General features: G+C 33.2%; 4 protein-coding genes across 9 annotated transcripts; 1 reads left to right on the top strand and 3 right to left on the bottom strand.

Annotated features, from left to right (window-relative positions):
- The first annotated feature begins 993 nt into the window (after nucleotides 1-993).
- LOC107415437 (phosphoglucan phosphatase LSF1, chloroplastic) lies at nucleotides 994-7131 on the top strand. 4 transcript variants are annotated; one of them, XR_007240224.2, is made up of 11 exons: nucleotides 997-1448; nucleotides 1590-1696; nucleotides 2450-2906; nucleotides 3085-3156; nucleotides 3425-3546; nucleotides 3749-3964; nucleotides 4414-4519; nucleotides 4652-4764; nucleotides 5520-5664; nucleotides 6192-6633; nucleotides 6868-7131. XR_007240224.2 is itself a non-coding variant. In XM_016023761.4 (10 exons), the coding sequence occupies exons 1-10, from the start codon at nucleotides 1113-1115 to the stop codon at nucleotides 6309-6311; spliced, it is 1782 nt and encodes a 593-aa protein (XP_015879247.2). In that variant the 5' UTR covers nucleotides 994-1112; the 3' UTR covers nucleotides 6312-6764. The 4 variants fall into 4 exon arrangements, 2 of the variants coding, with proteins under 2 accessions (XP_015879247.2, XP_015879246.2); XR_007240223.2 differs by having other exon boundaries at nucleotides 6737-7131; XM_016023761.4 differs by lacking the exon at nucleotides 6868-7131 and having other exon boundaries at nucleotides 994-1436; nucleotides 6192-6764.
- Nucleotides 7132-7342: 211 nt separating this feature from the next.
- On the bottom strand, nucleotides 7343-12684 carry LOC107415438 (carbonic anhydrase 2). Of its 3 annotated transcripts, none has more exons than XM_025072366.3 (10): nucleotides 12529-12684; nucleotides 9338-9396; nucleotides 9091-9231; nucleotides 8901-8949; nucleotides 8711-8827; nucleotides 8544-8597; nucleotides 8342-8427; nucleotides 8095-8200; nucleotides 7828-7986; nucleotides 7343-7547 (listed from the first exon to the last, which is right to left on the bottom strand). In XM_025072366.3, the coding sequence occupies exons 1-10, from the start codon at nucleotides 12541-12543 to the stop codon at nucleotides 7509-7511; spliced, it is 825 nt and encodes a 274-aa protein (XP_024928134.3). In that variant the 5' UTR covers nucleotides 12544-12684; the 3' UTR covers nucleotides 7343-7508. The 3 variants fall into 3 exon arrangements, with proteins under 3 accessions (XP_024928134.3, XP_015879248.3, XP_015879249.3); XM_016023762.4 differs by lacking the exon at nucleotides 12529-12684 and adding an exon at nucleotides 10440-10670; XM_016023763.4 differs by lacking the exon at nucleotides 12529-12684 and adding an exon at nucleotides 9746-9843.
- Nucleotides 12685-13470: 786 nt separating this feature from the next.
- LOC107415442 (protease Do-like 1, chloroplastic) lies at nucleotides 13471-16549 on the bottom strand. Its single transcript, XM_048471818.2, has 8 exons — nucleotides 16008-16549; nucleotides 15806-15928; nucleotides 14935-15106; nucleotides 14785-14822; nucleotides 14374-14572; nucleotides 14130-14282; nucleotides 13901-14035; nucleotides 13471-13774 (listed from the first exon to the last, which is right to left on the bottom strand). Exons 1-8 carry the CDS (start codon nucleotides 16451-16453, stop codon nucleotides 13697-13699), a joined length of 1344 nt encoding a protein of 447 aa, XP_048327775.1. The 5' UTR covers nucleotides 16454-16549; the 3' UTR covers nucleotides 13471-13696.
- Nucleotides 16550-17277: 728 nt separating this feature from the next.
- On the bottom strand, nucleotides 17278-21943 carry LOC107415441 (uncharacterized). Its single transcript, XM_016023766.4, has 14 exons — nucleotides 21583-21943; nucleotides 21081-21225; nucleotides 20863-20930; nucleotides 20712-20765; nucleotides 20510-20593; nucleotides 20318-20403; nucleotides 19667-19747; nucleotides 19240-19370; nucleotides 18595-18636; nucleotides 18314-18390; nucleotides 18149-18242; nucleotides 17994-18075; nucleotides 17692-17764; nucleotides 17278-17569 (listed from the first exon to the last, which is right to left on the bottom strand). Exons 1-14 carry the CDS (start codon nucleotides 21669-21671, stop codon nucleotides 17401-17403), a joined length of 1275 nt encoding a protein of 424 aa, XP_015879252.3. The 5' UTR covers nucleotides 21672-21943; the 3' UTR covers nucleotides 17278-17400.
- Between the last annotated feature and the right edge of the window lie 2051 nt (nucleotides 21944-23994).

Genomic DNA, 23994 nt, shown 5'->3' with positions numbered 1-23994 from the left:
TTTGATAAAATTAAAAAATTAAATTGAATAAAAATTTTAAAAACATCTAAAAAAATTTATGGATTTTTCGACAAATCTGTAAAAGAATTAATATGAATATTTAATGAAAATTTCAATTGAAATTTTATAAAAATATTGAAAAATTTAATGAAAAATTTTAAATTTGATGTATTTCTATTTGAAATCAAAATTTATTATCATTTTTAAGAAATATGAGAAATTGAACAAAATTTTACTGTATTTTTTGGTTTTTTTAATCCATAGAAAGGACAATAGATCATTTATTATTATTGTTTTTTTATTTTAAATTTTTATGTGACAAAAAATAAATTTGTCCCATCGATAAAATTTTGCCACTTCCAGTGTTCAACCCCTGATTATTATTGTTGTTGTTATTTTTTTGCTTCCAGTGTTCACCTGATTATTGAATTCAAAATGGTCTTGTACTTTGATTTTTTATTTATTTTTAATTTAGATTTCTTGCGGAAAAAACATTAATTTAAATTTAAATATCGCAATATTATAATGCCAAAAAAAAAATATTGAAATAAATATTGTTTTGGGACTAATAAAAAGACAAGCTTAACCTTATTTAATAAATCTATAGAAAGATTGAGAATAGCGTACGCAGGATAAAGATCAGTTCGTCCCGAGATATCAAATTTAGCAATAAATATCAGGTGCGAACAAATATTCCTATGCTTCGAGGAATTTTACACTCATATCTATAGCCCTTCATCACTGCCCCCTTAGTGCTATCTTATCACCGGTGCTACAACATTTCCCCATTGTGTAATTACTAAAATCTCCTTATAACATTCTACTTCCTCTAACGTGGCGGGCTAATGTCGAGTAAGGATTTTCAAAAACGATAACTCGGAATTTATTTGATTGGCGGTCATTATAAAACAAAGAAAAGTGGTAGAATCCTCGTGAGGTGGACCCGCGAAAAGTCACGTTGGGCGTCAAATTCTAGCCCCAACTCGGTGTCTTTCTTATACTGTACACAGACGAAAACGGTTTTGGATAGCTGAGCTTCAGCTCCGGCACGTCGATTCTCTCACTTTTTTTTTTTTTTTTCGTTTTTCCCATCCCACCGTCAAAATCCGAAGATGTGGACTCTGCAACTACCGAGTGGCAGAGCTCTAGTTCTTGATCGGTCATCGGCGCCATTACTAGACCGATTCTCTTCTTCGTTTTGGAGTGGAAACCTGTGCTTCGACAATGGAAGTTCCGCTGCTATTGGAAGAGAGAAGCAGCGTTTGCGAATCGGTGGTGGTGGAGCTGTTAGGATTATCGCAATGGCGAGTGATTCTTTGTCGTCGCCGTTGAAGATGAACTTGAACGAGTATATGGTTACTCTGCAGAAACCACTAGGCATTCGATTCGCGCTCTCGGTGGACGGCAAAATCTTCGTTCACGCTCTGAAGAGAGGAGTACTTTCACTCGTTCGCATTTCAATATTTGATTTCTCGTTATTTTCCTTTGAAAATCAAAAGCTTCAGATTCTATATGATCGAAATAATTTTATTTATTTATTTATTTTATACGTTTTGCGTTGGTTTTCGCCCTTCTGTGGCTATTAATAGGGCAATGCAGAGAAGTCGAGGATTGTCATGGTTGGTGACACTTTGAAGAAGGCAAATGAGTCACCTGATGGCAGACTTATTGAGGTCAAGGACTTCGGCGATATGCAGTATGCCATTTCTTCTAGTTATGCTCGATTAGATATTTCTTTACATTTCTCTTTTATCTATTGAACTTTTGGTACAAGTTATGTATATGTTAAAATGGTACCTTAGCATTTTATATTGATAATTTATTGATATAAAAATTATCAGCGATGCTGTGTAATAGGTGTCATGGGTGGTAATAGCACTTTTTTGGTGTTAAAGTTTTCAGAGATTTCTCGAATCTAATTTAAATTTTATTCTCAATTTTGTGATTACTGTGCAATTTTCTCCTCTCTTGAAATTATGTGAAAACCTTATCAGTGTACAAGGCAAATTTGAAATGGTTTGGCTGCTTTAAATTGTTCTCTTCACAGTTTATACCACGAATTAGTCTTATTCTGTCCATACATTGTTGTCAATTGGAATCACTTATTTATCCAAGTTAACAAACCTATTGCTCTAGGAATAAGTTTGTGAATTAATTACATGTGCTTTTTACCTGATTTCTTGGAAAACAACAAATAGTTGCAAAATAAGTGATTATCATGTATAATTCTGATGGAATGATAATAAGTCCAAGAGAATTCCTAGGTTGCTTTTACCCACTGCCAATTAATAGCCGGCTCTTGAAGCACTCCAGGCTTTTATTTAACAGATCTTGTAATATCTATATAAACCAGTCAAAAATTCAAATATGGTTTTAATCACTTCGCTGTTGAAAATTGTTCTGTTCATCAAATTTGTCATTTTATTTTTTCAATTTCTGATTTCTTCAGGAAAATGCTGAAAGAGAAGACAGGATCATTTAGCCTGATCCTTGAGAGACCATTCTCTCCTTTTCCCATTCAACAGTTGCTTAATTTGAACGAGCTTGATATTTCATTTAATAAAGGTCGAGTTCCTATTGCCACTTGGAACAAAACTATATCAGCATTGAATTTGCAGACATCTTCTGAAAGCAGTGGGAATTCTGGATTTGTGACGTTCTCCTCGAAGTTTCTAAATTCACAAGGTTGGAAATTTTTGAATGACCAAAATGGATATGTTCACTCACAAATGCAGAAGAGCACTCCTACCCAACTTAGCCAAGTAGTTAGTATTTTTACTGAAGATGAGTCTGGAGAGGGAGAATGGGCTCATGGGAATTTTCCACTAGAGGAATATATAAAGGCACTCGAACGCTCTAAAGATGAACTGTACTATGATCACTCTCTTGGTATGCGCTACAGTAAGGTATAATATTCATCAAGATCTTGTGTTGCATACTTATATTGATTGCTAAGAGCTGTATGGTTATGATTATTTGATTATTTTGTCTATTTATGTTACAAGTTATTTTTTTTATTGTTTATGTTATTTGAGCAGAGTTTTCCATTAAACTGCTAATTTGTTCTGATGGTCCTTTTGTTAGATTACAGAGCAGATATATGTTGGATCCTGTATACAAACAGAAGATGATGTAAAGACATTATCAAATGTTGCGGTGAGTGCTGCTGCTCTTTTATTGGAACAGAATTGCTAATCTCTTGTGTAAGTTGTTGAAAATCTACCACGTTGGATCATCTTTTATCAAAGTACATAGACTTTAAAGCTGGCTAATTGCACCTTGCATAAATTCTGTTATTTGGCATGCAACAACTTCTATGTGGGAGTGTCTTTCCCAACATTAAATGTTCATTCCATGGTACCTTTTGATTTGATTGTTTCCCTTTCAATGTCTTCCTCAAACTGCTGTGGAATTCTTGTTACAGGGAGTCACGGCTGTACTGAATTTCCAAAGTGTAACTGAGGCAGAAAATTGGGGAATCAAATCAAATTCAATCAAAGAGATATGTCAAAAATTCAGTATCCTGATGATCAACTATCCTATTAGGTAAATAAAAGATACTGTGCTATATGCTATTTGCTAGTGATGAATTTTTTCCACTTCAATGATCTCCTGCTTCTGGGGTTACCATATTCATTGAAGGAGCATGGTCACATGGAAAATTCCTGAATGGTCCAGGATGAAACTTTATCATTTAGTGCTTGGTAACTGGTTATAACTATATTCTTTTCTACATCTTCTGCTGCAGGGAGGGTGATTCTTTTGACATGAGGAAGAAACTACCATTCTGCGTGGGGCTACTATTACGATTGTTAAAAAAGAATCACCGTGTTTTTGTTACTTGCACAACAGGTTTTGATCGATCTCCTGCATGCGTGACAGCATATCTGCACTGGATGACTGATACTTCTCTTAATGCAGCATACAATTTTGTCACCAGTTTGCATTCAAGCAAGCCTGACAGGTAAACTTCCTGCTTGTAATTATCAGTGTCAGCCCCTGGTATTTGATATAATCCTTGTCCTATTGAGGGACAGTTTATTCAATGGATAGTTGATTGTGTACAAGTTAGGTTTAAACCCATTATAAATAATCATATTTATGGAATCCAATACTTTCTCTTTTACCTGTCATTAATTCTTTCCGTTCTTCTAATTTCTTGTCAAGTCATCAAAGACAAGTTTGGATGCAGTGTCTGGAGAATTTATTCCATGGGATGTGTAAGCATAGTTGATGCATAGAAGTGGAGCATCATTGAACTGTTTCATTGCAAAAATATCACAGCTGATTTTAGGGCTATTATATTGTAGATCAAAAAGGCATCATTTTTTACTAAGAACATTTATAGTTTATTTGTTTTATAGTTTATTTGTTTTCAAACTTGGTGAAGCATCTACTTGAACCTTAATGCAGACCAGCAATTGCATGGGCAACATGGGATCTCATAGCAATGGTGGAAAATGGCAGACATGATGGACCTCCAACACATGCTGTGACATTTGTGTGGACGGGGCAAGAGGTAATTAACAATTTCTGGTTTCAATTATACCGTGTCTCAAAGTATCGATGTCAAATTATTTAGTCAGTTGGACCAAGAATAGTTTATTAGCACAAAAATTTTCTAGTCATTCCACATTGCATTGTATTACAGGGGGAAGATGTAAATTTAGTTGGAGATTTCACTGGAAATTGGAAAGAACCAATTCGTGCAAATCACATAAGTGGACCAAGATATGAAGTAGAAGTCCGACTACCACATGGAAAGTAAGTCTGGAGCATTCTATTATTTTCTTATTGGTGAAAAAAGGGCATAGCGATGTAATTTTTTATGCCTCTTGGTTTTACTTCACACTTATCCTAGGAATTACCTTGACCTCAAAACTACATTGTTTGTTTACTTCAAGAAAATCAAAACAGTAAAAACGAAAAGAAAGAAACTTGTCCCAGAAGACAGAAATACATATATTCATTACCTATACCTATATATATATATATATATATATATGTATATGTGTGTATCCCGGTGTATTCTTTTTTTTTTTTTTTTTTGGGTGTTTTTTTACCAGATTACAAAGTTATCACCCTTACCGGATAGACCATACCAAATCCTTGAAAGTGAAAGTGACTTTTCATTGTTGTAAATGTGTTATCAGATTAACAAAGTGCAATATGATCTGCTATGAAATCTTTATTCTGTACTTCACAAAGGCAAGAAGTTTTGGGAAGTGCAAGGGTGACACTACTTTTACTTTTGCTGATGCCTCAAACGAGGAGTTGACTAAGTTTGAACTGGGAGCCGTCGATGCTTTTAACCTGAGAATGGAACATACTTTCTGTTACTTATCTAATACTGTATAAGTTGCTGTTCTGTCTAATAATCTAACCGACAACCTACATTCTTTTTTGTTTTAGGTGCTAACCTTTAAAACCAATGTAATAATTTGTATATTATACGTTTGGAATATTTATTTTTCAGCTACTCTCTTTCTAAAAGACAGTGATGCTTATTGCCTTTTTAGGTTTTACTACAAGTTCATTGTAAATGGGCAATGGCGACATTCATCAGCTTCACCGGCAGAAAGGGATGAAAGGGGAAATGTCAACAATGTAATTGTGATTGGTGATACTGCTAGTGTGAAGCCTTCTGTTCAACAGCAAAAGAAAGTAAGTGAACTTTCTTTTTTTCTCAAGAATTTTTAGTTAGTATGCTCGCGGCTAAAACTTTAATCCATGTACGTCCTTTATTATCATAAGCAGGTTTAAAATTTTAATCCATGCACCTCCTTTATTGTCATAAGCAGATTTAAGTTCCATATTGCTGCTTCATTTTTTTTTTTTTGGTAATTCCAAGAACATGTGTTCATTTATGCAGTTTAAATTTTAAAAGTTTCTATGTAGCATCCTATTACTATCTATCTAATTGGAAAAGCCAAGGCATATTCATTATAGCTAAGTAATTTATCCTTTTATTATATGTTCTGCACTTTTGAAATCAATTTTTATGTACATGATAAATCTAATTTCTTGGTTATGGATTTTGCTATATGATGAGCGCTTTGCCTCCTAAAGGATTTTTCTCATCCAATAAAATAATGACAGAAACTTGTTCTGTCTCTCCTCATTCATTACTTTAATCTATCACTGGTGATTTAATCTGGATTTTGGTGATTTCTTTGACTGTATTATTTTAGGATGCAAATATTGTGAAAGTGATTGAGAGGCCATTGACAGAAAATGAGCGCTTCATGCTGGCAAAAGCAGCTCGCTGTGTAGCATTCTCTGTTTGCCCAATCAGACTAGCTCCAAAGTAGAATTGCCAAATGATGAGGTCACTAGTTTGGATGTTAATAATAACATGCATGGTATTGTGGCTAGAATTCTTCAAAAGATTCTTCTTGAGACAAAAGTTATCTCAGGAAATCAGTCGAGAGATTATAGAATTCTACACCACTAGTCTTCCTGAGGCATGAAATTGTCTTGCCAATTACTTTCTGCTATAGTACAGACTTTTCGCCAAGGTAAGATGCCAAGACTTCATAAAGCGGTGAAGTGATTCAACGTTAAGGTTGCTTTTGTTCATGCCTTTAACCTACGCTCTGTAGTCAATGTTGTACTATTCTGTATTTCTCTAAGGTACATATATGCACAAGCATGGTATCTTTCACATTCTTTTTTTTTTGGGTGAATAGTATCTTTCACATTCTATGGAGTTATAACATTTACCCTTTTTATATAGACTACCCGTTAGCATGCATGGACCTCAATGTTGGATAAAACTGCATTAAAGGGATTTTTACTGCCTATTCTTGTGGGACAAAATGGTAGTGAAAATGTCTCTGTCGATCTCATTTGTTCGTTCCCTTGTAGATATCACAGTGAAGGATTAGAAACGGTGCCTTGCTACTTCTTGTTCCATGGAAAATTAGAACAACAAGGACAAGCAAAACAGGTAATATTCATTCTCAGGATCCAAAAAACTCTTACATTCTCTCGCGAAGTTAATAAAAAAAATAAATAAATAAATCCGTGTATTCTGCAGATTCACTAATTCTGAGTAGATACGAGTAATAATTCTTTTCTCTTTCTAACTAAAGCTTCATTTATCTTGTCCAGTGTCTTGTATTTCTTTGATATACTTTTACATGGTTCCATTTCCAGCGCTATACCATAGATGCCCCATGAATGGTTAATTTTTTCCTTAAAGATTGAAACAAACTGTCGAGGGGTTGTGAAATTTTAGTTCCACACGCAAACATATAGTGGTATTAGATCTTCTGCATTCTTTAGTTTCCTAAAACTATGGAGTTTTTATTGGAGGATTGAAATATTAAGAAGCTAGAAATATGTGGAAAGGATTTGGGACGAACTGTTATTTCTAAAGGATTTTGGATGAACAATTTACATCCTACTCTCGACAAGATAGGCTGCTCTGCAAAACCCGATTGGGATTATTATATAATATGATGAAAAGAGCCTCATCTTTGCAGGCTATGCCCTCTAACAAGTGCCTAGAGCTTCCAATGCAGTATCGTGGCCACATCTTTTACCTAAAAAGAAACAAAAAGAAGAAAGTTGCAGTAATGAAAATTTTTGATTTAACAGTAAAGAAGATTTTTATTATTTCTCGAAGAAAATTAAGCAACTCTAATGTTGAGGCTTTTTTTTTTTTTTTTTTTTTTTTTGTTTTTAATAAAGGAACGAGACACGGATGCTGATCCCTTTATATATTTATTCCAAACTTTCTGCAATTACAAAGCCACTTTAGGAACGAAAGGAATTAGGGAACCGATTAGGGGGTGACTGATAGTAATGGTTTGGTGTTCATACGGAGAAAGATGGATTAAGGCCAAAATCAAGTTCCCACAGCTCAAATTTTCCATTTATAAAGTCGTAGTAACCGCCCTTCAATCCAAGAGTTTTATTCACCAGCCCTTCTCTTACAAATGGATAGCTAAGCAGGTTTCCAAGGTGTACATTCACTGCTTCCTGCATAAATTACATCTCACATATTAATAATATTTTAGGTAATATCTTGTTTAACTAGAAAATTATAAATAAAATAAGACAGCAAATGAGGAAGTATAGGATTTTTACCTTTTCGCAATATGCACATAGTTGATTGAACTCTGCACCACCATGGTCTGATTTCACCTTGGCCTTAGCAGGTAAAGCAATTTTGACCCAGTCTTCTATAAAGTCACTGCAAACATATCCCAGTCAGTGAGAGGAGAAATATATAATATTAATTAACTTGTATTCAATATTTATCTATTTCTTTATTACCCCAAAAAAATAAAAAAAAAGATTTATCCATTTTTTTAAGTGCAAGCTAGGGGCTTACGTAGAGCTGGTTCCATCATAAGCAAAAGACAAGAGACCCTTAATTCCACCACAAGCGCTGTGGCCGATAACAACGATGTATGATACCTGTGGCGAGCAGAAGCAGCAGAAAATCAAGGTTCAATTGATTCCCAATTGCGTTTACAAAAACCGATTAAAAAGAAGAAAAAAAAAAAAAATCAAATAGCATAGGTTTTGTTTGCCTTGAGATGAAGAACAGCGTATTCAATGGCAGCTCCCACTCCACCGTATTTAGTCTATTTTGCATCATTGGAAAATCAGAGAAAATCCATATATTAAATTTTATTTAAGAAAAAAAAAAACGCTAATATACAAATGGCTATGCAAATAAAAAACCCACAAAGAATACCTGATCATATGGAGGGACCATATTAGCAACATTACGGACCACAAATGCCTCTCCTGGCTGGATATCCAAAACATGTGATGGGCAAACCCGAGAGTCCGAGCATGCAAATATCATAAACTGCAATCACAATAATATTCATGTTAGTATCATTTAAAAAATAATATATAAAGATATGTATAAAGATAGATACCTTGGGGCTTTGACCTTTGGCAAGTTCAGAATACAGAGCTGGGTTTGTGCTGCATAGAAAGAACATGAAAAAATATGGCTTAAGATAAAAGATTGTGAAAAAATATATATATAGGTATTATTAATGTATTAGAACCCAAAAAGAGATTGAAAAAAAAACAAAAAAAAAAAGGGGAAAAAGTTTGTCGTACTCATATTTCTCTTTCTTGAAGTGAACGAAGCCTTTCTTAATCCTCTCAACAGGGTCAAAGCCTGTGCTGTCTGGTGTCTGCAATTGGGCCGTTATTTGCTCCACCTTCGAAGCTGCAACAGTTTTCAAGTCCGCCTTCGCACTGTGCAGCCCAACAAATCCAAAATTTCTTTTTAATTTTGTAAAAATTCCAAAAGGCTACCAACAAATTGGAAAGAAATTAGAATAGTGACCAAGTGCTGGGTTACCTGAGAAGTTTCTCAAGACCTGCAATGGCCTCCTCGTAGTTCTTCCCCATATCCTCGTTCTGCAAATTCCGTGCCAATATGATACATATTATGAGCGAAGAAATGGCGAGTTATAAAACATCATTGTGTTTATACTAATGAAAGTGTTAAAAGAAATCATCCTCAAATGCAATGATGCTTATTTATGCTTAATTTTTCTGTTATTTTCATGCATGCACTGAAGCACAGATTCAATCTTGCAAAGTTTGTCAATACCCTTTTAACGTTAAAATAAAACTCAAAAAGAAAATGGGTAGAGCAAACAGAAATTGAAAAGAAAATAGAACAATTCCAAATGAAAATTTAAGAAACACAGAAGCAAAGTAATTAGAATTGTTTTGAAGCGGTAAAATTACACCTTCAACTGACCTTTTCTTAAAGGAAAACTTCCGTTATTATTTTTAAAAAAATCTGTACCCGTCCAAGAATCCGCTATCTAGCTAACGGCCCTTTTTTTTTTTTTTTTTTTTTTTTGGTGAATAGCTAACGGTATACACTTTCGTGGCATGCCTGAGTATCATATTTATAATCTAATTTTCTTCTTAATTTTCTCAAATTATAAGAAAAAATCAGAACAGAAGTGTTTGTATCATAAAATCACAACCATACACGTACAAATGATGCTAATTTAATGACAACCTTTAAGTATGATCACCACACAAAACAAGCACACGTGGAATCTTACAACCAACAGCTACTTGCCACGTCCATACAAGTAAATTATTAAATTAGTTGTATGACCATAAAAAGATAGGGATATTAATGACATGATCATGTGCATTTCGTTATCTGTGTGCTTCAATGCATGCCAAGATATATACGTATGCACCTCACTCTCCAGATGTAATCAATTAATGCAAGGGACACATTTTCTTCTTTAATTTTTTTGATAGACCCCAAAAAAAAAAGAAAAAAAGAAAAACGCAGTTGATTACTAATTTTCATGCCTTGTGTTATACTCCAAAGCAAAAGGTCAAGAACCGTGTGTTTTAGGACACATGTACAATGATGCATAGAAAGAGATCGAGAATGAGAGAGAAAGATTAAGAGAGTGTGTGATTACCGAAGTGGGGTTGATGATCGGAGCAGGGGCAGCAAAAACGGGTTGGTTTCGGATGAGTCTCGGCGGAGAAGGAGAGGAGGAAGAAGGATTGAATGAGGCAACAACACAAGGACGTAATGTAGGTTTGGTGGTGGTGGGGGTGCTAACGGAGGAGGTAAGGCAAGAGGCGTTAATCGAAGCCGTCGACATTGTGCAAGAGACACTAGACTTGGCTCGCTTTATAGTTTAAAATATAGAGCTTCTTCAAATATTGGCACATACTAGGCTTTCTGTGGTATTGCACCCCACCGGATAATGAAAGCGAAAGCCCAGTAAACGAGAGCTTCTACCCTTTTAGATTAGGTTTGGACGTTGAAGATGAATCTACCTTCTCTTCCATACTTAAATATTACTACCATTCGCTTCCGTAATTATTTCCCAATTTAATTGCAAACTATTATTAATATTCAATCTTTGTTCTAAATTAAATATGTGTAATACTTATAGCTTTGCATATGCATTCTATTTCGTTGTTTGGGCACGTGGCGACTGCCGCAGTGATGTCTGGATTTTCTGATCGTTCAAAACCATTTTTAATTTGCTATATATTTGGATGTGTATATATACGCACATTATGACATAAATATTGCAAAATAATCGAGTTAGATGTATTCCATTCTTCTACTTGATATACATATGGCTATCTTAGTGATAGTCGTATTCATTGGTAAATTATTCTTGGAATAAGATACACACACATATAAATGAATTGTTCTTACGTGGATGATGGATATGGACATTAATTGGGTAAGAATTATTTACCATGATAAAGAGGGGGGAAAAAAGTACCAATTAGTTATTGGATAGCAAAAAGACATGTAATTGAAAGTTCTAGAGTGGTCTATCCTTGGATGGGAAAGGGAACAGAATTAATGGTGCACATGGGAGAAACATGATGGGTGGTGTATGGCTTATATATATAGAGATAAGACCATATCCTTAATGCATGGTTTCTGTGGTATGCATTATCTACTTGCCACCCAATCAGATCCTACGTTGCAACTTCTCTCTTACGTTATTTCTGTACTGTGCTACTGCTGTCTTTATTAACTGTCTCTGCCATATAGGATATTAACTGTCTCTGCCATATAGGAATATAACCTAACTTTTGGGTTTCCCCGGCGGATGCAAGAGATGAAATGCCTATATATCTATATATATACATACACATATATATATATATATATATATTGTGAATTAGTCCGAGCCCAGAAAAGTTAATACTGTTATGTAACTTTTTTAAGCAAGTATTATAAGCCAAGTTAACTCTTTGCAAATTTAGATATATATATATATATACACACACACACACACTAGAATTAGATGTTTCTATACCATAGATACTGTTTGTTCCATGCATATACATAGCAAAGTCAATTTTGAATGGAGATTTTTTTTTTTTAAATATTTTTTTTTTAGTGGAGCTGATTGGTATCTCTATCTCCCAATTATATAAAAAAAAATATTTGAATAAAAAGTCAGAAAAAATCTCAGGGTAAAAATAAAAAGCAAAAAATAAATAAATAAATAAAAACAAAAAGAATTAAAAAAGCCACCTAATTAACAATTATATTTATATACGGGTTACGGGTATTTTTAATCAACTGGTACTGTATTAAATGACTGTGGATATATATGTATGATTATGGAGATGGATGAAGTTGTATTAGTTTTTGTTGCTTCTATTGATCATGAATACTTAAATAATATATTTAAGCACTAAAAATATTTTTTTGTTTAATTTAATTCTCTCCTGTGCAACGACACAGCGAATTAACGAAAGGCCCCACGGTTCATGTCGTAATCGTTTAAAGTGCACGATTGTATGTGTGGATGTATGTATTTTTTCTTGATATATGTATGTATGTATGAGTATAAAAATGCATATGCATATGCATGGTTTGATCTAGAAAACAAATAAATTTTCAACTTTATAAATAGAAACAGTGGTCACGATACATCTTGCGTAGGTGCAAGGCATTCATGAGAGAGAGAGAGAAAGAAAATAAAAAGAAAATGAGAAAAGTAAAAGCATGAAATTCGTGAAAACCTTTACTAGAATCATCGTTAGTGAATCTGGCTCTAAAATCAAAGACAACCATCAACTCCCATGGCAAAGACAGACCTTGTTGCTCGGCCAAGTTAAACAGTGATACAACTTGTTGGTTATTTTTTCCAAGCAGAACTTGTAGTAGCTTCACTTGCTACTGCTCCAGAGTGATAGAGAAATAAACAGAGAGAGGGAGCAGCAACAGGGCATTAGTAGTGTTTGTTTTCTATATATAAAGCAATTGCAATTTGCATGTCCACATTTTTAGCAAATATAAGGCAATCATGTCGACATTCTTTTGTCTTTTTTTTTTTTTTCCCCACATAATAATTACTTTCAAATCAAATATTTTCTCTTTCCTTTTTTGGCAATTTCGATGTTTAGTAATTAGTTTGTTTGATATTGGACTTCAATCTTTGCAAGTATATGTATTCGAGGGCTCGATTAAAAGATAAAACCACGAGAATATACCTCCAAATCAAGGTTTGAGGTTTAAAATCAGAAAAGATGCATAGTTTTTTTTTTTTTTAATGACGTGACGACAATTTATTGGAGAGACAGGCATGGAAACAAGCTGTTGGGAATGGTGGATCTTGATCCGCTAATTTGATCTAAAACTAGGTTTTCCTAGATCCTAATTGATTTATAATTACCTTCACAAAACAAAACCCAAAAACAAAATATATATATATATATATATATATATATCATGTGAAAAACAGAGCTTTGAAACAGCCAACCCCATTAGATAAACTAGATTGAGGTATCGTGCCAACAATAAGAATCAGTAAGAATTACAAGCATTAACCTTGCAAATGTATATGTTACAGATATGATGAATGATCAACTAAAAAGAATTAATATGGGTTCAAATAGCATAATACATGAATATTGTGCAACAAATAGGTATTTAGTTGGCAGCTATAATAATTGGCAACCAGATTGTGCACGCAAATAACCTATTGTATAATTTCACTTAATCAAAATAATAAAAGTAGGTACAATTTTTGGACTTTACAATTTCACTTAATCAAAATAATAAAAGTAGTTACAACTTTTGGACTATGTACAATACGATCCTTTTCATTGGACACTTCCTACGCCAAGTAATGGTAAACCCCTTTCTATGCACTGTAATTAGTTATAAAAGCTGCGTTGTTTGGCATATTTATGACTCATCTGGCTTCGGTTCTAGTATTACAGGGATTTTCTCCTTCTGATCCCCACGCAAAACTTCAACAATCACCTAAGAATTGAAAAACCAAATCATTCAGTTAAAGAAAATGGTAAAGCTATATCGAGATACTCCACTAATTTTGCATTCTAGAGATTCAAATGGGAAAGTCTTAAGGAAATGTAATTTGCACAATACCTTATCACCCACTTTGCATTGGTCTAGAATTCTATACAAGTCACTGCCATTGGCAACCTTTTTGCCGTTTACAGATGTTATGATGTCTCCCAATATAAGTCTACCATAAGCATCACGTTTAGTTGATTGCAATCCCTGAGAAACGGATCTTATTAGATTCACTATATTTGAACAATAAAGAAAATATTAATGGGATATTGTCAATGAAACTTTGGAAGGGAAAGATTACTGCTTTGCCAGCTGGACCGTTGGCAGGAGCATCCAAGACAAGCACTCCACTAACACCTAATTGCTCAACAGATTGATCAGGTGCAAACTTTATTCCTAAAATAGGTCTTGTGACTTTCCCAAACCTCACCAATTGATCAACAATGCCACTAACCTAGTTATATAAAAATGGAATCATAAGTACTCTTAAACATAGAATCGGATGAATTTTAACGTATTGACTTGTTTTACATAATGCTACTCACGGTGTCAACTGGAATTGAGAACCCAACACCAGAGGAGGCACCAGATGGAGAATATATAGCAGTATTTATCCCTATAAGACTTCCTGCACTGTCTAAAAGTGGCCCACCACTATTACCAGGATTAATGGCAGCATCTGTCTGTATAACATCTTGAATTGGGCGACCAGTAGCAGCAGAACTAATCTCTCTACGAAGCCCACTGCAAAATACAATAGAAAAATACAACATTGTCCTCTAAACATGGTCCAAAAAATTATATATATATATATATATAGTAAAAAAAAAAAAAAAAAAAAAAGGCTGAATAGATATTGTAGTTTAACCTTAAATGCAAAGGTAATGTTTGACTTACTATTGAAAATGCCAAATGAAAAAGAAGAAAAATAACTTGAGGATGATGGATCTTTTTACCTGATAACACCAGTTGTAAGAGTGTGGTCAAGTCCAAACTGCAAAAACATACATCAGAAAAATCATAAATAAACTTCATCTATAAATAATATCACATAGAGTAGTATTATCATTGAGTTTTAATCACGCAAACAGTGAAATCATACTTACAGGGTTGCCAATAGCAAACACTTTTTGACCAACAAGCAAGTCTGCAGAGATGCCAATTGGAATGGGTCTTAGCTTGTCTTTTGGTGCATCAACACGTAAGACTGCAACATCCTTATCCTGATCAAATCCTACAACTCTTGCATCATAAGTCGATTGATCAGCAAGAGTGACCCTGCAAACAGCTAGCACTTGTTAAATGCAAACATCAAGAACGCCATAGTTAAAAATTGGCACACCATGTGTACATATACTCTAGCCCAATGCATGTCTTTTAAGACATAAATGACACGCCATCCCGATAAAAAAGATGCAATGGATGACATAAATGACACTTTGTGGAAAATAGTGAGTAAATCTTTTCCTCTATTTTTTTTTCCCCCCCTAATAAATTCTAAACGCCAAACAGAGCAATCCCATAAAGGCACTTTTGCTTACTAACGGGACTTGTACACTCCAGTTGCTACTAAGATTCTAGTGACCTAAGCTTTACAAATACAGATTGCTTCCCCTTTCAAAATTCTATTTATAGCATACAAACTATAAATATTAAATGTAACATGATATTCAAGGGATTGAAACATATAAGAAACACAACTTACGTATCAGTAATGCACTTTTTACTCAAATATAATCATGTTTACAAAATTCTCAGTAATGCACTTTTTACTCAAATAGAACCATGTTTACAGAATTCATTTAAGACAATCAACGGATACGATTATCAAATAAAACTAGATTAAAAGAAAACTCCTCAACCACTCCACGTTCAAAAAATGGCCCATTTATACAACTCTTGCTATGCAACATTGGTTCTGTAGTTCAATCTATGCCAACCAAAATCAATTATCTCAACGAAAACAATAAAGCTTACTTGAGATCAGAAGCACCGCGGATCACATGATAATTGGTGACAACATGACCATCCTTATCCCAAACAAAGCCAGAACCAGAACCTTGCGGCACTTCCAACAGGTCCAAAGTAAATGCATCCTGCCTAGAAACCATATCAAACTCATCAATCACACAAAAAGTTTTTAAACTTCGAAATCCAAAATCAGCAGCACACTTGGTACCTGGCAGCTAGATTAGTGATGTAAACAACGGAGGGCGTGTTCTCCTGAAAAAGACGAACCGTGGCGAGTTCATCGGTCTGCAACTTCCTTGGCGTGGTGACCACAAAGGCCAAGGCCGAGTCAGCATCTGCAACGAGGAGGGTGAAAGACAAAGCTAGTGAAGTGCAAAATATGAGCAGAGAATCCAAAGCAGAGGAGAAAGGGAGAGGGATTTTGAGGAATGAAGGTGTGGAGGAGTTGCTTGAGGTGAGAGAATTTTGATCGTGGTTGGAGTTGTGGCTAAGGAGAGAGAAGATAAACGGAGAGGTTGACTTCGGATTGGGAGTGTGGTGGAGGGAAAGAGACTTAGAAAGGATGAAAGTGGATTTTCTGTTTGGGGAGCGAGAAAACGGAGAGAAAGTAGGAGAGGAGTGGCAGATGGTGGAAAGGACTGAATATGCCGCCATCTCTTTCTGTCTTTGGACCTCTGCTGTGAAGCAAGTTGATTACTTTTTTTTTTTTTTTTTTTTTTTTTTTTGGGTAAGAAAAGAAGATTGATTACTTGGATTGTTATAAGCCAGTACTTTTTCCGTTGTTTTTTTTTTAAAAAAAGTATTTCCTGAAAATCGCTGATCTGCTGTTGCAGATGCTTATAGATCCTTCTATTTATTTTTCTTATTTGTTTTCTTTATCTCCCCTATATCTATAAAACGTTTCTGAAATTTATTATTATTATTGTAATTATATTATTATTTTTAATAGTATATATATATTTTTTTGGGGGTGAATAAGGCTATTCTTATGCCTCTTTTTTTTTTTTTTTTGTTTTTTTTTTTTTTTTTGGGTAAAAAGGCTACTCTTATGCCTTGATCATCGTTAAATCATACTCTTAATATATTATCGGTGCCCGAATATAAGATTCTTATTCTCAATTTAGAGAAAATTTTAATTAAAACATAAACATTTGCCATAAAAATTAGAAGTGGTAAACATTGAGAAATAAAAATTGGTTTTGATTGAAAAAAAAAAAACAGGCCGAAAGAATATGACTCAAAATGAAGGGGAAAAAAAAAAAAAAAGTTTCATAGTTATGAAACTCCAAAAAGGAAGGGGAAAAAAAAAAGGCCCAATGCGATGGGTGTCAAATTAATCATCAATCTTCCTTCCTAATGAAATCCACGAAAAAGGGGTTTTTTTTTTTTTTTTTTTGGGTAAATGCCCCCGAAAAGGTCAGCAGCAAATTTACAGAACTTTAATCAAAGCTCCCGTATAATAAGAAAACCCAAAAGCGGATCAAAATTCTGAACTCCAGCTTTAGAATGCTCATCTAGCCAATAATTACTCACATCTAAATTCCGTGTACAAGCCAGCAAGAAAATAAAACCAAAGAAAACCCAAGTATAAAAACAAAAAGCTACAAAATTTTTCCCAGGGGCCTTAATTCCCTTGGTATGCTATCAAATTTTCCAGCATTTACGTCTGCTTGGAGCATCGGTCTTTTCCCAATTTTCCATACAATGCCATTTGCCAAGTGCTCCTTGTTGGGTGTCAGCATTACAAAATTTGGATCAGCTCTTTGGTAACTGCAAAACGGTAGAGAACAGCCAAATGGGCAGGCAAAGTTATCCACAAAAAAAACATGTTTTGGCAATATCATACTTGACGTGAAAAAAAAGTAAAGAAATTGGCAAACAAATGAATAAACCTGGCTTCTCTAAGATCCTCAATACGGAGGCCAAAGCCATAACCTGTCCTGCCAAAAGTGTGATCTCTAGTGGCTGTTTGGAAAGGAAAACAAAGGCTGATTCAGCACTAACCTACACGGACCATCTCTACCAACAAATTGACTCATTTCATTTAATGCAAACAAGGACGCAAACCAGTGGGATCAAATCAATGTCATTTGGGCTCAACCACAAGTCAATATCAAGGAAAGTCCAGCAGTTCCTTTGAAAGGAGATATCACACCATAAAAATCTAATCAAGTTAAAGAGAAGAAGTAGGTACCCGAAATGCCAAATGTAAAAGAAGGTTTCCACCATGACTTAAATGCCAATGCTACTGATGAGCTGAGAGGGCCCACCTTTCCCTGCACATACGGATTATTGTTATCTGAACTTTAAATGATGCATCATTCCAAGCGCAAGATGGAGTCAGGCTACCTTCAACAAGAAATTCTTATTGGCCTGCCAAGATGCACCTATTTGAAAGGTAGAATCTGATGTCTTGTTTGATGTTGTTTTGGCATCATCAACCCTTCATATTAACATATAAAATGAACAGATATCACCAAAATGGTTACATACAAATTGTATCTAATGGTATACCTTGTCTGCAATTCGAAGCCAAAATCAATATAATTTGTGATTCCAACTACTTCATTTTCTTCTAAGGGGTTCTTCACCTGTTTAGTTGAAGCAATCAGAACCTAGTGAGTAGAATATATTTGATTCTAAGGTAAATAGGATGGGAAAAAAATCCTTTCTGTATCACAAAATGTATTTCAGATAGCCATTTAAGACAGTTCCACTAGCAAGAGAAAAACACAAGAACATGAATAAAGATCAACTTAAAGGTTCATCATAAGAAAACAGAGAGAGGGGGATACCCGTCTTTGGACCACCACATGTTGATAGAATGAGGCAATGAACTGCAAATTAAAATTCAACACATCAGATACCTTCAAATTTTGCATATTATTCTAGAACCCTAGTATACCACTTCGAGAGTCTCATGCTGTAGAACCAAAAACAGATATACTTAATTCTAATGGAGTTGGAGGCGCTAGGGAAACTTTCAAACGCAGGCCAGGCAGTATATCCATCCAAACAAAGTCATGCTGTACAGTCTTTTCAGTGGAATCTCCATTCATTGATCATATTTTCTGAAGAAAGAAAGATAGAGGCAAACAAGACCCTTTCCACTAGATGATGATCTAAAAAACCTATCCACTTCTTGAAATATGGTATTACAAGGAAGAAGCTTTACTTCATATGCTCCTACCTTCTATTATATAGCACTAATAATTGAATTTGTAAAGCATCATTGGGGGAAAATGGAAAAAGGAAATAAAATGGCACACTAAGATGGAGTCCAGCCTTTCTCTAGTCATATTCATAGTAAATATTTTCACTTCAAAAATTAGATTTTTGACCACAAATTAATGCATTCATTTTTCCACAGGTATAATGATATGATAAAGTAAACAACCGATATACATGCAGACTTAAAATAATTCAAATTGAAAACAGACCTGAGAACTTTTAGCAAGCTCTAGAGCAAAATTGAATGATGGGCACAAAGGGCTGCTTGATCCCACTTCATAGCCAACTGCACAGCTCCAATTCATCAAATTTTTATACTTTGCACCATCTTTGCCTCCATCTAAAGGAAAGAAATCAACAAAATTAACAGTTAAAACTGCTTTCATTATGAATATCCAAATCTCAAAACCAAAATCAATAAGAACAGTTAAAATTTTAACTCTTTTGTTATACAAATCTAAGTCTCAAGTTTGCAAAATGAAGTACCAGCTACTGGGTTTATCCGTCTGCATCATATCCCATAAGTGTGAAAGCATCAAAATTGAGATGCTTATGAACTAAGTTATGAAAGTTAATAGAATTATTTGGACAAGTAATAGCTTGAAACTTCAGAAAATGAATCTGACCAACACTTACATTGTGGCTCATACTGTACCCCAGCAGTTAGTCTTCCCATCTTGCTCACCAACCATGCAGTTTTTGGAAGTTCATCTTTTGCTGTAAAGTATGACGAATATTGGTACAGATATATTTTCTTAAATCACCATTTCTGTATTCTCATGGTAAACAAACAAATGGAGATGCCAAGAGTTTCAATGCTAAAAGTCTAACAAAGCAAACACAGGTTTAAAAGTCACAAATATCTCTGCTCTAATGCAGTCAAAGACTATTCCACAGTCAACTTCCTTCACCAGATAAAATTAAGAGTCTTCCCAAATTTGGATTTAGCTTGACAATATTTAGAATGAGTGTTCACAATAGTGAAAAACTCTTAAGAAACAATAAAAAAAGTTTCTTTGAAAGTAACAAAAATACATATTAAAGTATCGAGTTTAACCTGCATAGGATCTCTGGACATATGTATGTGTTTGTGTATGTGCATTCATAAGAAAAACCCTAACAAGGCAACAACATGGTGCAGACATTAAAAGTGTATAAAACGACAATACATGGGAGAAAAGAAGAAGAAGAAGAAGAAGAAGAAGAACAACAACAACAACAACAACAACTGTAACAGCTACATTACATGAAAAGGAAATTCATATATTCATAGTTTAAGTCCCATACAGGAGAAAGGCATAACTGTGGCCCCAAAAGATAGGTTTCCTGAGCCATATCTCAATCCCATAACACCATAGTCTTCAGAAGATACTCTGTAGGAATAGCGTGCTTCATTAACCAACATATGATATGCGCATATACCAACTAGAACAAAAACCCATCTGAAATAGGCATAAAATGTCTCTGATATAGAAGCACCTGTTCTTCAATAGCAAAGGAAAAATGCCAAATGCTCCAAATCCATATTTAGGGTAGTAAGCACATGACCTCATCTGTAAAACCCTGAAGTAATAAGAAATAGAGAACAAAATAAGGATCATGGTTTTGAACATGAAAAGCCAGGAAGCTAATGAAAACTACTCAAATAAAATTATTTTGCTCAAAAATAGATGTTCCTTACGGATCAGAGTTTGATACAAAAAGGTCGATGAATGTGTGAGGATCATCAACATCGCTGCTCAGACAAAGAAGCATTAAGTAATCTCCAAGGAAATGAGAAAACATTAATGTTGAAAGTATCACAAAGAAAACACAGTTCTACAAAACGATACCTTTGCCATCTGAAATATGCATTTCCAACAGGATACTCATCAGGTCTGCGTTCAAGTGGACCAGAAACCTAACAACAATTAAGGAAAAAATATTTCTCTTGCCCTCTTAAACTTGGTGTTAAATTTAAGCAATTAATAAAAAATAAAAATAAAAATTGAACAATTCAATGTTGTGTGAGGCGAGAAACATAACTGAAATGCAAATTTTTCAAGGATACAGTTGCAACCAAATCAACAAGAGGGTCATCAATTGGCTTTAGCATGATCATTGTGCTGAAATGCTCTGCTCTTTCAAAATAATCATCAAATAGGCATTTCAAAGCAAGCTTTCCGAACAACATATTATAGGATGACTCCAACATCCTGCATCGCCTCAAAATTTGTTAAAAAGAAATAACCCTAACTTCCAAGCATAGCAGCTCTACATTTTTGCTAAATAAATAAAAGCGACTTCCACAAACCAATAAAAAAGCTCATTTCGTAAACTAACTAGCATTGCCGTTGATACAGAAACCACTGTCAAGGCCAATTTTCCCAAATCCACTGTCAAGTACATTACACTGGACTTTAACAAAAATTTTCGAAATTGTCCCAATTGGCAATTGTATTGCGATAAAAGGTTACAAGTTTCAGAATTTGGACACAAACAATTGAAATTTCGAGCGCGACAGTGAAATGACGGAATCGAGCGAGGGCATTGAGGGAGGAGTTAGGGCAAACCTGGTACGGGCAGCAAGAGGAGGAAAATCGAAGAGCGGAGGCACCAACACCACCGGTGGCGGTGGCTCCTTGTCCATCAAATTTCCCATTGTCTCTGTTTATGAGCGCAACGCCTCTGTTTGATTGGTTAGGGTTTTTGAATTTTTGTTTGAATATGGAATTGAGAATGGAAAAAACAATGGAGTGGAGCACAAGAAAGAAGACTGTTACGAGAAACCGAAACTTTTGAATCGACCGCGGATATCTCTCTCACCTCCATGACGAGTTCAAGGGCAAGTGGTTCTCGTAGTGGTAGATTTAATTGCGTAATTCCGCTATTTTAAAATTTTTTAGTAAAATTACATAATTTCCATTCACGGAATTACTTACCTTCATTTTTTAAAATTTCAAAACAATTACTTACCTTCATTTTTTAAAATTGCAAAAAAAATCATTCTCTTTTATAATTTTAAATATTTCATTTCTCTATGTTTGAGGATTGGGAATACTCCATGCCATATTTGAATAAAGATAAAATTAATAGAAATTTAATTTTTTTTGTTTAAATATTTATTATAAGGTGAAAAAATATAGATATAGAAAATTAGATTTCTATCGATATAAAAAAATATGTTAGAAAATTATTTCTATTTATATAGATATCATTTTGAGAATTCAGAAAAAATAATTTTAAACTTTTTTAAAAATATATAGTTATTTTTAATTTATTATATAATATTAAATTTAATTATTTATAAATTTCAACTTTACTATTATTCACCAAACAATTTTTAAATTTTAAAAAACTAAATCTCGCAAATCAATTTTCCTTTCAATTTTAACATTCCCAAACTGGACCTAAAGAATTTACCAATCCTAGGGTTGCTATTTTCTTTTTTTATTACTATTTTGTCATTTAGGGTTACTAATTTTATTCACCGAAAAATAAAAGTACATTTGGCATTTAATGAATTTAAGTTATAGTTTTTTTTTTAATCAATCATTAAGGCCAGTAAAGTTTTTTAAAAGTAATTTTTATGAATCAATTTTGTAAAATAGAAATAGTAAATAGGATTAGGTGTTTTTTAAAAAGGCTTTTGACAATATATTTTAAAACATTTCACAATAACAAAAGTAATAAAATTGTATTTGGTAAATATTAAATATGATATTTATCTGTATAGCATTATTTTCAAAAATAAAAAAAATAAAAAAATGTATCTATATAGCATTAAATATTTATTATTAAAAATTATAAACATTATCAATATGTGTGTTTCCTATATATTAATATTTATATAAATTTTATTTAAAATGATAAATATTATTTATATCACTTTATACACCTGTTTCCAATTTTTTTAAAATTTATACAAAGCATCTTTGAGACTTTTCTAAATTTATATATATTTTAGAAGATGTTTCAATTTTTTTCAAATAGTGAATTTTAAATAAAGCTACCAATCCATTTTTCTTTTTTAAATCAATTTTCAATTTCACAAAAAACATTTATCAAATGAGAAATATTAATATTTTATTAATTAACATATTCCTATAACTTAATTAACTATGTATAAATGAGTAAAAATATATAAATCAATAAAATATTATTACATTATTTATGACAAATAAATTTGATTAATATTTTTATTAGTCCAATTATTGTTGAACGAAAAACCATTTTGTAGACGATGTAAAAACGTGCTATAAATTATTGTTATATTATTTGGTAAAAAGTAATTAAAAAAAATGGTTTACAAATTTGGTGGCTCCAACTCTACCCTAAAAGAATTTGAAAATAAATAATATCATAATCAACAGTGTTAGGGTACCAAATATGCTTATCAAATGCTATGTGGCTATACATTAATTGATAAAATATTTGTATAATCTATATATAAATAAATGAGCCCTTTAAGTAAAGTACAACAATAAAATAATTAAAAATTATCACATTATTTGCTATTGGAAAAATATGGCTTTAATATCATATTTAAATGGTTTTTGAACGAAATTGATTTGAAATTTCCTGTGAATTGGGCTATTAAATTGAATGTTTTATGGGTTATTAAAATGGGAGTAACATATGTTTTATCATCTAAATTAAATTTTGTAGAAGCCCATTTAAACTTTATAAATGTTTTGAAATTAAAGTCATGTTTTGAATACCCTTTGTATGAAGATTTTATATACTCAATTTTTATTTTTATGAGTTGGAAAAGACATGATAAAAAAATTAAAAAATTAGTTTTCATTCCAATTTCATACCTTTATAGATAATTTCTCTTAAAAAGTCTATATTGTGATAGAATTATTGTATTACTTAAGTTTGAGAGAAATTATGTATATGCAAAATTTCAATCAATCTATTATATTCTAGATGATAGATGTTTTGAAATATGTACACCAATAAAAGCGAATTTATTTTAAAAC

Source organism: Ziziphus jujuba, chromosome 4 (assembly GCF_031755915.1).
Source record: "Ziziphus jujuba cultivar Dongzao chromosome 4, ASM3175591v1".
Taxonomy (NCBI): domain Eukaryota; kingdom Viridiplantae; phylum Streptophyta; class Magnoliopsida; order Rosales; family Rhamnaceae; genus Ziziphus; species Ziziphus jujuba.
This window is presented reverse-complemented; position numbering and strand designations above follow the sequence as displayed.